Here is a 19,295-nt window from a genome sequence, read left to right as displayed (position 1 = left end):
CTTCCGCCTTACTTAAATTATTGCCTCAAAAATACGCATAAATTCATCTTGAAGTAATAATGTGTGTATTACAGATATAATCTCACGGAGGCAAAAAGCTTAAATTTGTTTAGGTAAGGTTTTCTAAAGACCAAGTGCCAATACATTTTACCGAGTAACTGGAATAAATTACCCGTTGTGAACATTATTAATTTAATTCCATATTTAAGTAGTAATCTGGTCTTTTTTTTTTTTTTTTTGGGGTCATTGAGTTTTATAAAATAGCAAGCTTACAATACTTTTTAACATTTACCATACACATGTGTAAAGTGTAGGGGTGAAACAAAGTGAGACACCCTGGCCCTCCAGGTTAGGGGTTGTGCAGCGGGCCAAGTGGTCACTGCGCCAATAGCTCTTCTGACGACCAAGTCAACAACCACAATAGGGACCTGGAATTTTAGAACCCTGCATACAAATGGAATAACACTACAGGTCTGTAGAGTGATGCACAATTACAGCTTGAAGATACTTGGTCCGCGCAAAATGAGATGGAACGGATCTGGAAGGATTATGCTGGCAAGTGGGAATACCATACTTCACTCTAGACAGGAAGAAGGCCAGGTCCAAATTCACGGAGTAGCACTGCTGATGACATCTGGGGCAACACAAGCTCTCCTGTCCTGGGAACCAATATTGCCAAGGAAACTTATAAAAAGATTCCACTCTGTATATATTGTGGAGTTTCTCTACAGGGCCGGGCTGACCGGCGTCCTATCAGAGGTAAAAGGTGTGCCCAGGTTCAGCCCAGCAGAGATGTGGCCTTAGGCAGAGTGGTTGAGGGGTGGTACCTACCTGCATTCATTCTCAATCAGCTGGAGATGATGACTGCTGTGTCTAATCACCAATGGAGGACAACTGGGTTCTGATCAGCCCGGGCCATAAATGCAGCAGCTTGAACCTGGGCCCACTCTACATCTGCATAGGACGCTGTCAGACGGTAAGATGCACACTCCACTTTCTGTCAAACATCGCTTGATGTGTAGATGATATATACTAATTGATGGGGTCTGTTATCAGGCATCCGATGCTGAACAATGCGAATATGTTGTAAAGTACCCCGATTGGGAGGATGATTTAAGTTCCATACATTTATTCCCCCCTGCTTTTATTAAATGAACCCATTTTATTTTTGAACATTGAAGCTTTCTCAGCATCTTAGTCAGTTTCCACAATATACATATACATATGTATATATATATACATACACACACACACAGGCACAAAATAAATGTCTTAACGTCATTCTGCTTGTTTAATGAATTGTTATAACTGGGAGTGTGCTTTTAGAACACAGGGCTTCACAATTCATGGTGCGGTTAAATGTCAGCCAATAATTGGCCTATTTAATTCCCATTTTTTTGAGTGACTGATCTGTTTTGATGCTGCACATAACATGCACAGTGAAGGAGGTTGTTGTCGCCCACAGCTGTTCTTCTGACAGCTCACTGTGACGGCCTTCTATGCCCATTATTCCCCATTTCGAACTGATCGGCTCTCAAAAAGGCACCCAAACAAACCCCTTACCCGTCCTAATTAGCAATACAGGGTTTTTTCCCATAGATATCATAGAGTTGCATAAAAGTTGAACATGCAGTTAGCTTTCTCACTCATTGCTGTTACGTAATTTAGTGACATAAAATACTTGATTAGATAAACGGTAAATAGGTTGAACTTGTATAGCGCTTTTCTACCTTCAAGGTACTCAAAGCGCTTTGACCGTATTTCCACATTCACCCATTCACACACACATTCACACACTGATGGAGGGAGCTGCCATGCAAGGCGCTAACCACCACCCATCAGGAGCAAGGGTGAAGTGTTTTGCTCAAGGACACAACGGACGTGACGAGGTTGATACAAGGTGGGGATTGAACCAGGAACCCTCGGGTTGCTGGCACGGCCACTCTCCCAACTTTGCCACGCCGTAACCAATCTTGATCGGAAGTGACCAACACTAATATTTCTATCGCACTGACAAATGCTAACACAAAAGCGTTATGAATCGGAAGATCTGGTCTACCAAATTATACAGTTTTTATTTTTTTTAAATACTAATTTTACATTTATTATTTCATTTTCGGATTTGGACAAAAAATATTGAATTGATTTAGTCTGTAGCAAATTAGAAAATACACCAAAAGAATTTAAAAAGTTTTCTTTTGAATGTTGCTTGTCCTCTAAAAACCCATTACAGTTTGATGGAGCTCACAACATGATGTTGAAAGCTTCCTGCCTGAATTTGCTCATAAAGTACCCTTTGAACGCCACCTCTAAACCTCTAATTGCAAATGCTTTAATGTGGAGGATGCTGCACTCTGGCTGTTACGTCTTCCCTTGTAACTACTCACATAAAAAAATACTATAAATTAAATTTATTTCAGGTCTTCTGGGGGTCATAATTAACCTTCAAGAAAACAGACAGGTAACAAAAAGCTAGGTGATTCATCACATTAATTCAGCGGTTACAAATATAATTGCTCATTACTTCATATCAACCAGTTTCATAAACTTTTATTTTTGCTCTATTTTTCAGACATGGGACTCGATGTGCTGGAGAGGTTGCAGCTTCATTTAACAACGGCATTTGTGGCGTGGGTGTAGCCTATAATGCTAAAATTGGAGGTGAGTGCATTATAGTAATGATGATATTAAGTTATTTAATTTTACTGGTGTCATCAGTCTGAAGAGCTAATAAAAACTTCATATATAGTTCTCATTTTAATCATTCTATCCTATGTCTAGAAGGCCTGGCTCTCAGTCTCCGTCTCGGGGTCAGGTCAGAACTCTGTGCAGGCCAGTCTAGGTCATCCATACCAGACTCTGTCAGCCATGTCTTTATAGACCTTGCTTTGTGCACTGGTGCACAGTCATGTTGGAAGGGGAAAGGGCCTGCTCCAAACTGTTCCCACACGGTTGGGAACATGGAATTGTCCAATATGTTTTGGTATCCTGGAGCATTCATAGTTCATTTCACTGGAACTAAGGGGCAAAGCCCAACTCGTGAAAAAAAAACCCTCACCATAATTCGTCTTTCACCAAACTTCACACTCAACACAATGCAGTCCGAAATATACCGTTCTCCTGGCAACCTCCAAACCCAGACTCCTCCATCAGATTGCCAGATGGAAAAGCATGATTCATCACTCCAGAGAAGGCGTCTCCACTGCTCAAGAGTCCAGTGGCAACATGCTTTACACCACTGCATCCAATGCTTTGCATTGGACTTGGTGATGTATGGCTTAGATCCAGCTGCCGGGACATGGAAACTCATTCCATGAAGCTCTCTGCGTACTGTACGTGGGCTAATTGGAAGGTCACATGAAGTTTGGAGCTCTGTAGTAAAGTCGGCAACCTCTTTGCACTATGCGCTTTAGCATCCACCGACCCCTCTGTCAGTTTACGTGGCCTACTACTTTGTGGCTGAGTTTTTGTTGTTCCCAAATTCTTCCATTTTCTTATAATAAAGCCGACAGTTGAGTTTGCAATATTTAGGAGTGAGGTAATTTCATGACTGGATTTGTTGCACAGGTGGCATCCTATGACAGTTCCACGTTGGAAATGACTGAGCTCCTGAGAGCCATTATTTCACAAATGTTTGTAGAAACAGTCTCAATGCCTACATGCTTGATTGTAAACACCTGTGGCAGGGCCAAGTGATTAGGAAACCTGATTCTGATCATTTGGATGGGAAAACACCAAAAAACTATTAAGTCACGGCGTGAAGGGACAGGTTGTGACTTTGAGACAAGAGCTATAGTGATGCATGGTTGGTAATGGTTTAAATGCATATCCAACAATTGTGACAACGACGTTTTATTGTCTACGGAGTTTAACTTTATAATGATTTCTGCTGGTGTTGTGCCTCCGGATTTTTTTCAATGAAAAAAATGGCTCAAAAAAGGTTGAAAGACACTGCAGTAGAGTACAGTACTTGCAAATGAGACAGAGACGTATTGGAAACAAGATACCTGGACAACAAAGTTTAGTGTTAAATTAAAACAATGGTTGGCAACACTAAATTGACCCCAGTGTATGAATGTTCTCTATCTGTGTTGTTCCTGTGATGAGGTGGCGACTTGTCCTAGGTGTACTACGCCTTCCGCCAGAATTCAGCTGGGATAGGCTCCAGCACTCTCTGCATATCTGAGAGGGACAAGCGGTTGAAGATGGATGTTTTTTGGGGTTTTTTTTTATTAACATTTATTAACACATTTTATAACACACAAAAGTAACAAAACATGTTACTGTTGCGTACCAGTATCAATTCCCAGCTACTGCGAATTGGTACAGTATTGACTCAAATATTAAACATACTCATCCCTACGTACATGTGATTTGTTCTGCTTGTCACAATATGTCATTGACATGAATACATGAACAAATAAAAAAACGTATTTGTCGTAAATGAATATTAATTTTTGTACCAATTAAGTGAACTCTCCCAGGGCACACTTGATGTTTTTTAATGGCACAATGAAGTGCTGTGACACAGTTGTTTAAATTGTTTTAACCTTTGCAACCACCGAAACTTTTTGACAGACTTCACCCATGATGATGTATTGTTTTGGCACTTAGCCCAAGTGGTTTATTATATTGTGAATGTGAGTTGATGGTGGATGAAATAGCCTCAGTCAGTCTCATAATGAATTGAAAAGAATGCCTTAGTGTAATTCATTAAAGAGTTTTCCCCAAATGGCATAAAACTTGGAACACAAATACTGGAGTGCCTAAAAAACTATTCAGTCTGGACATGTACAAACCCCGTTTCCACATGAGTTGGGAAATTGTGTTAGATGTAAATATAAACAGAATACAATGATTTGCGAATCATTTTCAACCCATATTCAATTGAATATGCTACAAAGACAACATATTAAATGTTCAAACTGATAAACACTTTTTTTTTTGGCAAATAATCATGAACTTTAGATTTTGATGCCAGCAACACGTGACAAAGAAGTTGGGAAAGGTGGCAATAAATACTAATAAAGTTGAAGGAATGCTCATCAAACACTTATTTGGAACATCCCACATGTGTGCAGGCTAGTTGGGAACAGGTGGGTGCCATTATTGGGTATAAAAGCAGCTTCCGTGAAATGCTCAGTCATTTAGAAACAAGGATTGGGAAACGGTCACCACTTTGTAAACAAATGCGTGAGCAAATTTTCAAACAGTTTAAGAACATTTCTCAACTAGCTATTGCAAGGAATTCAGGAATTTCACCATCTACGGTCCGTAATACCATCGAAAGGTTTAGAGAATCTGGAGAAATCACTGCACGTAAGCGATGATATAACAGACCTTCGTTGCCTCAGGCGGTACTGCATCGAAAAGCGACATCACTGTGTAAAGGATATCACCACATTGGCTCAGGAACACTTTAGAAAACCACTGTCAGTAACTACAGTTTGTCGCTACATCTGTAAGTGTAAGGTAAAACTCTGCTATGCAAAGCCAAAGCAATTTATCAACGACACCCAGAAACGCCGCCGGTTTCGCTGGGCCCGAGCTCAGCTAAGATGGAGTGATGCAAAGTGGAAAAGTGTTCTGTGGTCTGACGAGTCCGCATTTCAAATTGTTTTTTGGAAACGGTGAACGTCGTGTCCTCTGGACCAAAGTGGAAAAAAACCTTCAGGACTGTTCTAGGTGCAAAGTTCAAAAGCCAGCATCTGTGATGGTATGGGGTTGCATTAGTGCCCAAGGCATGGGTAACTTACACATCTGTGAAGGCACCATTAATGCTGAAAGGTACATACAGGTTTTGGAGCAACATATGCTGCCATCTAAATGCCGTCATCATGGACGCCCTTGCTTAATTCATTCAGCAAGACAATGCCAAGTCACTTGTTACAACAGCGTGGCTTCATAGTAAAAGAGTGTGGGTACTAGACCGGCTTGCCTGTAGTCCAGACCTGTCTCCCTTTGAAAATGTGTGGCGCATTATGAAGCGTAAAATACAACAGCGGAGACCCCGGACTGTTGAACAACATATGCCGTGCATAAGCTGTACATAAAACAAGAATAGGAAAGAATTCCACCTGAAAAGCTGTGAAAATTTTTCTCCTCAGTTCCCAAAGGGTTATTGAGTGTTGTTAAAAGAAAAGGTGATGTAACACAGTGGTGAACATGCCCTTTCCCAACTACTTTGGCACGTGTTGCAGCCATGAAATTCTAAGATAATTATTATTTGCAAAAAGAAATAAAGTTTATGAGTTCGAACATAAAATATATTGTCTTTGTAGTGTATTCAATTGAATATGGGTTGAAAAGGATTTGTAAATCATTGTATTCCGTTTATATTTACATCGAACACAATTTCGCAACTCATATGGAAACAGGGTTTGTAGTATTTGAACAAACAACAACAGTGTCCTGTAAATTATTTTTTGTAATGGAGGATTTGTATTAAGTTGTGACATCAAATGACGTGTTAATAGCATGATGAGAGAAGCTGTCAGGTGACAGCATCCGATCCCTACGCAACTCCAGTCAGTCCCATCCAGATGTGCCTCATAACTCTTTTTTGTCTTCATTACCATTTGTCTCCCAGTGGAAGAGCATATTGGTCTTGCTTTTCAAGACGTAATCCTCTGTGACTCTTTTCACATCACAGAAGGTCGCTAATGAGCAGCTGAATTATGATTCTGTATGCTAAAAGCATGTTCACAAGTACGAGAGGGGACACTTAAAATGGGGTCATCCTTATTGAACAACGGTAAGTGCTAATTGTTTAAACACCGCATTTGACCGTATGTTGCTCAATTATTGTTACATCCTCCTTCGCTTTTCTCTATGAATACACACACACAAATACATCCATGTAAACCAGGTTTGGGCAATTATTTTGACTCGGGGGCCACATTTAGAGAAAACAACGTGTCTGGGGGCCGGTATATCTATTTTTATGAACAATAATACAAAACCTCACAATAATGTCTGACTGAATGCTAAAAATGTTATGACAGACCGCCTTAAAAATTAATCAATCAATCAATCAATGTTTATTTATATAGCCCTAAATCACTAGTGTCTCAAAGGGCTGTACAAACCACAACACAAACCACAACGACATCCTCGGTAGAGCCCACATAAGGGCAAGGAAAACTCACCCCAGTGGGACGTCGGTGACAGTGACAATGATGACTATGAGAAACCTTGGAGAGGACCGCATATGTGGGCACATCCCCCCCCCCTAGGGGACCAAAAGCAATGGATGTCGAGCGGGTCTAACATGATACTGTGAAAACTCAATCCATAGTGGATCCAACACAACCGTGAGAGTCCAGTCCAAAGTGGATCCAACACAGTAGCGAGAGTCCATGGTGGAGCCAACAGGAAACCATCCCAAGCGGCGGCGGATCAGCAGCGCAGAGATGTCCTCAGCCGATACACAGGCGAGCGGTCCATCCTGGGTCCCGACTCTGGACGAGCGGTCCATCCTGGGTCCCAACTCTGGACAGCCAGTACTTCATCCATGGCCACCGGACCAGACCCCTCCAGAAGGCAGAGTGGTACAGAGGAGAAAAAGAGAAGAAACTGCAGATAAAGTGGTCTAAACAGGGGGTGTATTTAAAGGCTAGAGTATACAAATTAGTTTTAAGGTGAGACTTAAATGCGTCTACTGAGATGGCATCTCGAACTGTTACCGGGAGGGCATTCCAGAGTACTGGAGCCCGAACGCAAAACGCTCTATAGCCCGCAGACTTTTTTGGGCTCTGGGAATCACTAATAAGCCGGAATCCTTTGAACGCAGATTTCTTGCCGGGACATATGGTACAATACAATCGGCAAGATAGGCTGGAGCTAGACCGTGTAGTATTTTATACGTAAGTAGTAAAACCTTAAAGTCACATCTTAAGTGCACAGGAAGCCAGTGCAGGTGAGCCAGTATAGGCGTAATGTGATCAAACTTTCTTGTTCTTGTCAAAAGTCTAGCAGCCGCATTTTGCACCAACGGTAATCTTTTAATGCTAGACATGGGGAGACCTGAAAATAATACGTTTCAGTAATGGAGACGAGACGTAACAAACGCATGGATAATGATCTCTGCGTCACTAGGGGACAAAATGGAGCGAATTTAAGCGATATTACGGAGATTAAAGAAGGCCGTTTTAGTAACATTCTTAATGTGTGACTCAAACGAGAGAGTTCGGTCGAAGATAATACCCAGATTCTTTACCGAGTCGCCTTTTTTAATTGTTTGGTTGTCAAATGTTAAAGTTATATTATTAAATAGAGGTCGGTGTCTGGCAGGATCGATAATCAGCATTTCGTTTTTTGGGCGTTGAGTTGCAAATAGTTAGCGGACAACCATTGTTTAATTTCATTAAGACACGCCTCCTGCTGACTACAATCCGGCGTGTTGGTCAGCTTTAGGGGCATGTAGAGTTGGGTGTCATCAGCATAACAGTGAAAGCTAACACCGTAAAAAAATATTTTAAATATTTCGTTGAAAGATAAAATGCTGAATATTGATAAGAAATGAACATCACACCCCTTTTGTATCCACACATTTTACAATCAAGTGAAAGGCAACGAAAATGCAACTAAAAGTGAAATATGAACGCGAAGGGTACAAAATAAACCCACCTACAATCTTATATATCAGATACATCACTAAGCATTAGAACTTTGTTGTGAAAATCTCCTTCCGCGTCTGTGGAAACGCTTCCCACTCACACTGCTTGGTGCCTCGTCTGAGCTACTGTGACTTAGATTACCATAGTAACTAATTAGATGGCTATAGTAACTAAATAGATGACCATAGAAACTGGTGTATCATCCATAAGCGCATATTCTAACCATTGAAATATTTTGTATAGTTAAAGACTTACGGTCGGTAGAAAACATCACTGCACATCATAATGGCAGCTACAATTTAAATCTTAACCATCTAAAAAATGTATTTGGGAATGTCCGGCGGGCCAGATTCAAATGCTCAACGGGCTGCATGTGGCCCCCGGGCCTTAATTTGCCCAGGTCTGATCTAAACGTATACCTCTAATGCTTCTGGGCACTCAAACTGCAGTGTTTGTGTCACAGACGATAAAGTGAACTAACAACCGTGATTTTAATTACAACTGCAATAGTGCCCCGGGTGAACTTTTTTTTGCTGTGTGTCACATTTTAAGCGTCTTGATAATCAAACCGTTACAGTACAGGCCAAATCCCCACCCGCAGCGAGGCTACTGCCTTGTGTGCAACCACCCTGTCAGCAGGTGTATTAATGCCTGCAGGGCCAGATAGATTAGATTAGATTAGATTAGATAGTACTTTATTTATTCCGTCAGGAGAGTTCCTTCAGGAAAATTAAAATTTTCGGCACAATCCCATTCAAGTTTAGACAAACATTACAGGGAGACAGAACAGGATCGCTGACGGGTCTGCCGGCTTCCAGCGCCCCTTACAAAAAAGATGAGATAAAGATAGTCTGGAATAGATTATTTAAATCGTAACGCAAAGGTCAGTGTTGCCACTCAGGTCCGGGTATCTGGTCCCAGTAATAGACCTCAATTGAGGGTGGTTTATTTCACACCTTTCAACAGCCATTAATGTTTGCCGGGCTGATCTAAGGCTCCTCACGCCAAACGCCCAGGCAGTGGCATGTTTAGGTTTGATTAAAGCTGTCAATGTGGTTCTACCCTGGGGACACACCAGTCTCTGTGAACTCTCATCCCATCGTTCTATTAATCCTTTCTATGTGTGTCTGTGTTGTTGTTTTTGTTAAAGGGGAACATTATCACCAAACCTATGCAAGCGTCAATATATACCTTGATGTTGCAGAAAAAAGACCATGTATTTTTTTAACCGATTTCCGAACTCTAAATGGGTGAATTTTGGCAAATTAAACGCCTTTCTGTTTATCGGTCTTTTAGCGATGACGTCAGAACGTGACGTCACCGAGGTAACACACCCGCCATATTCATTTTCACATTACAAACACCGGGTCTTAGCTCTGTTATTTTCCGTTTTTTCGACTATTTTTTTGGAACCTTGGAGACATCATGCCTCGTCGGTGTGTTGTTGGAAGGTGTAAAAACACTAACAGGGAGGTATTCAAGTTGCACCACTGGCAAGAAATCTGCCGCCAGACCCCCATTGAATGTACCAAAGTGTCTGCACATTTGACCGGCGATGCTAAGACAGACATGGCACAGAGGATAACCTGTATGGATAACCTGCAGATGCATTTGCAACAATTAAGTCAACGAAATCACAAAGGTGAGTTTTGTTGATGTTGTTGACTTATGTGCTAATCAGACATATTTGGTCACGGCATGACTGCCAGCTAATCGATACTAACATGCTATGCTAATCGATGCTAACATGCTATTTACGCTAGCTGTATGTACATTTGAAACTAGATACCCACATTTAATGCGAAACAAACACTTACCAATCGACGGATTTAAGTTGCTCCAGTGTCACAAGATGCGAAAGTCCTGATCGTTTGGTCTGCACATTTTACCGGCGATGCTAATAAGGCAGCCATGCTATGGGACACTTCATTAGGTACACCCATGCTATGGCCGAATAGCATCAATAGTTATTCGCTCAATAGCTTCAATTTCTTCTTCAATTTCGTTTTTGCTATCTGCCTCCATACTACGACCATCTGTTTCAATACATGCGTAATCTGTTGAATCGCTTAAGCCGCTGAAATCCGAGTCTGAATCCGAGCTAATGTCGCTATATCTTGCTGTGGTAACCGCCATGTTGTTTGTATTGGCAGCACGGTATGACGTCACAGGGAAATGGATAGTGGTTTGGAAGATAGCGAAAATAAGGCACTTTAAAGCTTTATTTAGGGATATTCCGGGACCGGTAAAATTTTGAAAAAAACTTCTAAAAATACAACAAGCCACTGGGAACTGATTTTTATTGTTTTTAACCCTTTTGAAATTGTGATAATGTTCCCCTTTAAGCACAAACAAGAGTCGGGTGTACATTAGAGTAGCATTTGTGAGCAAAGTTTTGCCCTCATTAAAACGATAAATCTTTTTTTTTTTTTTTTTTTTGCTGCAAACCATAATATGAGTGTATGGGATTCAATAACTTTTATGGACAGAATTTTTAGGCGCAGTCAGGGCATTGAGGGGATCCGCTTTGGTGGCTGCAGGATTAGGTCTCTGCTTTTTGGAGACGATGTGGTCCTGATGGCTTCGTCGGGCCAGGATCTTCAGCTCTGACTGGATAAGTTCGCAGCCGAGTGTGAAGCGACTGGAATGACAATCAGCACCTCCAAGTCCGAGTCCATGGTTCTCACCCGGAAATGGGAGACCCTGCCCGTTGTGGAGGAGTTTAAGTACCTCGGAGTCTTTTTCACAAGTGAAGGAAGAGTGGATCGTAAACTCGACAGGCGGATCGGTGCGGCGTCTTCAGTAATGCGGATGCCGCATCGAGCCGTTGTGGTGAAGGAGCTGAGACTGAAGGCAAACCTTTCAATTTACCGGTCGATCTACGTTCCCATCCTCACCTATGGTTGAGCTTTGGGTTATGACCGAAAAGACAAGATCACGGGTACAAGTGGCCGAAATGAGTTTCTACGCCGGGTAGCGGGGCGCTCCCTTAGAGATAGGGTGAGAAGTTCTGTCATCCTAAAGGAGCTCAAAGTAGGAACCAGATGAGGTTGTTCAGGCATCTGGTCAAGATGCCACCCAAACGCCTCCCTGGTGTTCCTGTCGAAGGTTACAGGGAAGACCCAGGACACGTTGGGAAGACTATGTCTCCCGGCTGGCCTGGGAACACACCGGGATCCCCCGGCAGGAGCTGGACAAATTGGCTGAGGAGAAGAATGTCTGGACTTCCCTGCGTAGGCTGCTGCACCTGCGACTCAACCTCGGATAAGCGGAAGAAAATGGATGGATGGATTGGATTCAATAACAGTCAAATACTTTTTTGCCCCCCACTTCCTGAGTTTAGAATATAGAATGTAGACCATGATGCCTCTCACATCTTTAAACTGGTCACAGAATTTGAGTTAATTTAATGTTTGTTTTACAGGAGTCCGTATGTTGGATGGGGAGGTGACAGATGTGGTGGAGGCCCACTCTCTTAGCCTCAACCCGCAGCACATCCATATTTACAGTGCCAGCTGGGGTCCAGAAGATGATGGCAAGTCGCTGGACGGCCCTGCTAAACTGGCCAAGGAGGCTTTCCAGCAGGGAATCACAATGGTCAGTCATGCCTTAGCCTGGACATTTCGCATTTTTAGTCAGTATTATAACAGTAACTGGCACAGCAAGTATAATAGGTGATATGATAGTGTCTGGCTTTTGCTACACACTGATCAATAATTCTGGAAAATGAAACGTATTACACTATATTGACAAAAGTTTTTGGCCACATGCCTTGACTCACATATGAACTTGAAGTGCCACCCTATTCCTAACCAATAGGGTTCAATATGATGTCGGGCAACCTTTTGCAACTATTACAGATTCAATTCTTTTGGGAAGACTGTCCACCAGGTTAAAATGGTAAATGGTTGTATTTGTATAGCGCTTTTCTACCCCTTTTTAAGGAGCCCAAAGCGCTTTGACAGTATTTCCAGATTCACCCACACATTCACACTAATGGTGGGAGCTGTAATGCAAGGTGCTAACCAGGTCCATCAGGAGCAAGGGGGAAGTGTCTTGCCCAAGGACACAACGGACATGATTAGGATGGTAGAAGGTGGGGATTGAACCAGTAACCCTCAGATTGCTGGTGTGTTTATAGGAATTTTCCACCATTCTTCCAAACGCGCATTGGTGAGATCACACACTGATGTTGTTCGATATGGCCTGGCTTTCAGTCTCCGTTTTGATTCATCCGCAAGGTGTTCTATCGGTCTTTAGTCAGTACTCTGTTCAGGCCAGTGAAGTTCATCAACACAAGACTCTGTGATCCATGTTTTTTATGGACCCTGCTTTGTTCTCTGGTGCACAGTCATGTTGGAAGAGGAAGGGTCCCACTCCAAACTGTTCCCTGGAAATGTCCAAACTGTTTTGGTATCCTGGAGCATTCACAGTTTCTTTCACTGGAACTAAGGGGCCAAGCCCAACTAATGAACAACAGCCCCTCACCATTATTCCTCCTTCACCAAATTTCACACTCACAGTGGCCAATGCAGTCTGAAATGTACCATTTTCCTGACAACCTCCAAACCCAGACTCGTCCATCAGATTGCCAGATGGTAAAGCATGATTCATCACTTCAGAGAACGGGTGTCCACTCCTCTAGAGTCCAGTGGCGACATGCTTTACACCAATGTATCTGACCGACGCTTTGCATTGGACTTGGTGATATATGGCTTAGATGCAGCTATTCGGCCATGGAAACCCAATCCATGAAGCTCTCTGTGTACTGTACGTGGGCTAATTGTAACGTCACATGAAGTTTGGAGCTCTGTAGCAACTGACGGCAACCTCTTTGCACGATGCGCTTCAGCATCCGCTGACCCCTTGCTGTCAGTTTCCGTGGCCTACCACTTCGTGGCTGAGTTGCTGTTGTTCCCAAACTCTTCCATGTTCTTATAATAAAGCTGACAGTTGACTTTGGAATACTTAGAACAAACTCACAGGAGCAGTATGGAGTAATGGTGGCGACGTCACTGATGACGTCATCTTAGCAGGGAGGAATGATTACATCGTAGATAACCTCACCGGATCAGGAAAGCGTGCTGGTAGAGATGTTGCAGACAAGGTCATCCAGGCAGGGAGGCATGGTAGCAGAGGTGTGGAAGAACTCACTGGAGCAGGAAGTAGCTGTGCCTCTCCAGCTGCACAACTACTCAAAGCCCTTCTCTTTAAGGGACGGATGCCAGACGTCCCCAGAGAGGCCAACAGATCACAGGGAACGGGTGGGAGGTAGCTTGATGAGAGGCTAAAGAACGCTTCAATGTGGCTATGAGTACAAAAATCTTTTCAAGCCGCTGGGCCATAGAAGTCTCTGTGGGGTCACTCACTGATTGGATCAGGTCTGTCAAGGTTTGGTGGGTGTTTCTTGCAGCGTGACCTCAAGTATGCAGAGATAGAAGGTGGAATGCAAGTAAAACTACAAATCCCGTTTCCATATGAGTTGGGAAATTGTGTTAGATGTAAATATAAACGGAATACAATGATTTGCAAATTATTTTCAACCCATATTCAGTTGAATATGCTACAACGACATATTTCATGTTCAAACTGATAAACACTTTTTTTGGGAGCAAATAATCATTAACTTTTGAATTTGATGCCAGCAACACGTGACAAAGAAGTTGGGAAAGGTGGCAATAAATACTTATAAATTGAGGATTTCTCATCAAACACTTTTTTTGAACATCCCACAGGTGTGCAGGCTAATTGGGAACAGGTGGGTGCCATGATTGGCTATAAAAGCAGCTTCCGTGAAATGCTCAGTCATTCACAAACAAGGATTGGGAAACGGTCACCACTTTGTGAATAAATGCATAAGCAAATTTGTCACACAGTTTAAAAACTGGACGCCCTTGCTTATTTCAGCAATACAATGCCAAGTCACTTGTTACAACAGCGTGGCTTCATAGTAAAAGAGTGCGGGTACTAGACTGGCTTGCCTGTAGTCCAGACCTGTCTCCCATTGAGAATTTGTGGCGCATTATGAAGCCTAGAATACTACAACAGAGACCCCAGACTGTTGAACAACTTAAGCTGTACATAAAACAAGAATGGGAAAGAATTCCACCTGAAAATCTTCAAAAATGTCTCTCCTCACTTCCCAAAGGTTTATTGAGTGTTGTTAAAAGAAAAGATGATGTAACAGAGTGGTGAACATGCCCTTTCCAATTTACTTTGGTACGTGTTGCAGCCATGAAATTCTAAGTTAATTATTATTTGCAAAAAAAAATTTAAAAATTATGAGTTTGAACATCAAATATCTTGTTTTTGTAGTGCATTCAATTGAAGATGGATTGAAATGGATTTGCAAATCATTTTATTCTGTTTATATTTACATCTAACACAGTGGTTCTTAACCATGTTGGAGGTACCGAACCCCGCCAGTTTCATATGCGCATTCACCGAACCCTTCTTTAGTGAAAAATAAAATGTTTTTTCTTAATTTAATGATGTTAATATGTTAAAGAAATACTAATAAAGGTATATTGTACAAACAGAAAGTTACAGGAACGTACACATGATCCCATGTTAACATCTCATTGTGCAACATGTGAATGTTTCAGTGCAGTGGTTCTCAAATGGGGGTACGCATACCCCTCGGGGTACTTGAAGGTATGCCAAGTGGTACGTGAGATTTTTCAAAAATATTGTAAGAATAGGAACAATTCAAAAATCCTTTATAATTATATTTTTGGAATAATACTTCAACAAAATACAAATGTAAGTTCATAAACTGTGAAAATAAATACAACAATGCAATATTCAGTGTTGACAGCTGGATTTTTTTGTGGACATGTTCCATAAATATTGATGTTAAAGATTTCTTTTTTGTGAAGACATTTTTAGAATTAAGTTCATGAATCCAGATGGATCTCTATTGCAATCACCAAAGAGGGCACTTTAAGTTGATGATTATTTCCATGTGTAGACATATTTATTTATAATTGAATCACTTGTTTATATTTCAACAAGTTTTTAGTTATTTTTATATCTTTTTTCCCAAATAGTTCAAGAAAGACCACTACAAATGAGCAATATTTTGCACTGTTATACAATTTAATAAATCAGAAACTGATGACATAGTGCTGTATTTTACTTCTTTATCCCTTTTTTTCAACCAAAAATGCTTTGCTCTGATTAGGGGGCACTTGAATCAAAAAAAATGTTCACGGGGGTACATCACTGAAAAAAGGTTGAGAACCACTGTTTTAGTGGGACCTAAATGCGATATCTGAAAGGGGTACACGTTATTTCCAACCCCACCACATACAGAGCTCATGAAAAACAATGTTTTTGTTTTTTTTTATCATTGTAAGTGTGCCAAAACATTTTATAGGAGAAAATAATCTAATGGAAATGATTGCGGTCGTTTGATTATAATAATAAAACATTGAACTTCTTATTTAGTCAGGTTTGGACGGAGGCTACGTCGAACCCCTGAGGCCGACTGACCGAACCCTTAGGGTTTGATCGAACCCAGGTTAAGAACCACTGATCTAACACAATTTCCCAACTCATATGGAAACGGGGTTTGTAATATAATAGTAACAGGAAGCAGGGAATGAACAAAAACGGCACACTAAGCAACAGTCTACAAAGTACAATTATCCAGCACTGAAGGTACTGAGAATCCGGTGTGCTGGCAGGACATGGAACAGAAAGTGAAGGTGCTTCAAAACACAGAGACCAAACAGGAAATACAGTACTTACAAAACAAGAGCACCAGAAAAGGATGTAATTCTAAACACAGAAAGTAGAAAATAAAATAAATAGCACTGGACAGGAATTAAAACACCAAGACGCAGGAAAACACAAACATGACCAAGCCTGACAGATTGACAAGCTACTACCGCGGCATGTTGAGATTTTTGGAGTGCACGCCGCGTTCAAATCTTCTTTTCATTCATATTTCTGCCCGTTTCTTTTCCCTTCTATGTACATGACTCTATATTTGCAGTTTTGGGGAATTTATGGGTTAGTCTTATTTTGAATTGTCCTTTTAGTTTCTACTGTGCAAGGCGACAGCTGTCAATTGTAATTTGGTTGGGGAGTGATCACATTAAATGACACATGTATTAGGATTAATTCAAGTCTTTTTTACAACTAATTTTTTTCATTTGTACTGTGCAATGTGACAGCTACCATAACGTGTAAAGGAGCGATCGCAGGAGATAAATAGTACATCTGTATTTCATGCTGGCAAATACAATACCTTTCGGTGTGGATTATTGTGTATTTGTTGCTTTTAAGAAAAGTAGCGGTGGTTATCTTTAAATACTGGCAAGAGACGTCCGCATTAAAGTAATTTTTTTTTAGGCATGTAAGTGTTCAATCAATCAATCAATGTTTATTTATATAGCCCCAAATCACAAATGTCTCAAAGGACTGCACAAATCATTACGACTACAACATCCTCGGAAGAACCCACAAAAGGGCAAGGAAAACTCACACCCAGTGGGCAGAGAGAATTCACATCCAGTGGGACGCCAGTGACAATGCTGACTATGAGAAACCTTGGAGAGGATCTCAGACATGGGCAACCCCCCCTCTCTAGGGGACCGAAAGCAATGGATGTCGAGCGGGTCTAACATGATACTGTGAAAGTTCAATCCATAGTGGCTCCAACACAGCCGCGAGAGCTCAGTTCAAGCGGATCCAAGACAGCAGCGAGAGTCCCGTCCACAGGAAACCATCTCAAGCGGATCAGCAGCGTAGAGATGTCCCCAACCGATACAGGCGAGCGGTCCATCCTGGGTCCCGACGAGCGGTCCATCCTGGGTCTCGACTCTGGACAGCCAGTACTTCATCCATGGTCATCGGACCGGACCCCCTCCACAAGGGAGGGGGGGACATAGGAGAAAGAAAAGAAGCGGCAGATCAACTGGTCTAAAAAGGAGGTCTATTTAAAGGCTAGAGTATACAGATCAATCAATCAATCAATGTTTACTTATATATATGAGTTTTAAGGTGAGACTTAAATGCTTCTACTGAGGTAGCATCTCGAACTGTTACCGGGAGGGCATTCCAGAGTACTGGAGCCCGAACGGAAAACGCTCTATAGCCCGCAGACTTTTTTTGGGCTTTAGGAATCACTAATAAGCCGGAGTCTTTTGAACGCAGATTTCTTGCCGGGACATACGGTACAATACAATCGGCAAGATAGGCTGGAGCTAGACCGTGTAGTATTTTATACGTAAGTAGTAAAACCTTAAAGTCACATCTTAAGTGCACAGGAAGCCAGTGCAGGTGAGCCAGTACAGGCGTAATGTGATCAAACTTTCCTGTTCCTGTCAAAAGTCTAGCAGCCGCATTTTGTACCAACTGTAATCTTTTAATGCTAGACATGGGGAGACCCGAAAATAATACGTTACAGTAATCGAGACGTGACGTAACAAACGCATGGATAATGATCTCGGCGTCTTTAGTGGACAAAATGGAGCGAATTTTAGCGATATTACGGAGATGAAAGAAGGCCGTTTTAGTAACGCTTTTAATGTGTGACTCAAAGGAGAGAGTTGGGTCGAAGATAATACCCAGATTTTTTACAGAGTCACCTTGTTTTATTATTTGGTTGTCAAATGTTAAAGTTGTATTATTAAATAGAGGTCGGTGTCTAGCAGGACCGATAATCAGCATTTCCGTTTTTTTGGCATTAAGTTGCAAAAAGTTAGCGGACATCCATTGTTTAATTTCATTAAGACACGCTTCCAACTGACTACAGTCCGGCGTGTTGGTCAGCTTTAGGGACATGTAGAGTTGGGTGTCATCAGCATAACAGTGAAAGCTAATACCGTATTTGCGTATGACGTCACCCAGCGGCAGCATGTAGATGCTGAAGAGTACAGGGCCAAGGACCGAACCCTGGGGAACTCCACACGTTACCTTAACATAGTCCGAGGTCACACTGTTATGGGAGACGCACTGCATCCTATCAGTAAGATAAGAGTTAAACCATGACAGGGCTGAGTCTGACATACCAATTCGTGTTTTGATACGCTCTAATAAAATATTATGATCGACGGAATCGAAAGCAGCGCTAAGATCGAGGAGCAGCAACATAGATGACGCATCAGAGTCCATCGTTAGCAATAGATCATTAGTCAATTTTGCGAGGGCTGTCTCAGTCGAGTGATTTGCCCTGAAACCGGATTGAAAGGTTTCACATAGATTGTTAAACGCTAAGTGTTCATTTAGCTGCTCTGCAACAATTTTTTCGAGGATTTTCGAAATAAAGGGAAGGTGAGACACCGGTCGGTAGTTTACCATGAGGTCAGAATCGAGGTTAGGTCTTTTAAGGAGAGGATGAATAACCGCTTTTTTGAATGCAAAGGGAACAGTGCCCGAGGAAAGTGATAAGTTTATAATATTTAGCACTGATGGACCTAATAATACAAAAAGCTCCTTGATAAGTTTCCCAGGAAGTGGGTCAAGTAAACATGTTGTTTGTTTTATTCAATTTACACGTTGTAACAATCCTTCTAATGTTATTTCATCAAAACGAGAGAAACTATTTTGGATATTTGCAGTATCCGCCGTATATACAATCGTATCTGTGTTACTATAACCCAGTTGTAGCTGGGACGCATTGTCTTTAATCTCCTTTCTAATAAGTTCAATTTTCTTATTAAAGAACTT

General features: G+C 41.7%; 1 protein-coding gene across 2 annotated transcripts in view; it reads left to right on the top strand.

Moving 5' to 3' along the window:
* Window positions 1-19,295, top strand: part of LOC133563436 (furin-like) — a 221,943-nt gene that overhangs the window by 139,864 nt on the left and 62,784 nt on the right. For both annotated transcript variants that reach the window (XM_061917560.1, XM_061917559.1), the window contains exons 7-8: window positions 2,573-2,661; window positions 12,043-12,215. In XM_061917560.1, the coding sequence (XP_061773544.1) occupies window positions 2,573-2,661; window positions 12,043-12,215 (262 nt within the window). The remainder of the gene's footprint in view (window positions 1-2,572; window positions 2,662-12,042; window positions 12,216-19,295) is intronic.

This window comes from Nerophis ophidion, linkage group LG12 (genome assembly GCF_033978795.1).
Source record: "Nerophis ophidion isolate RoL-2023_Sa linkage group LG12, RoL_Noph_v1.0, whole genome shotgun sequence".
Classification (NCBI taxonomy): domain Eukaryota; kingdom Metazoa; phylum Chordata; class Actinopteri; order Syngnathiformes; family Syngnathidae; genus Nerophis; species Nerophis ophidion.
The sequence above is the reverse complement of the archived record's forward strand: the minus strand, read 5'-3'. Positions and strand labels throughout refer to the sequence as shown.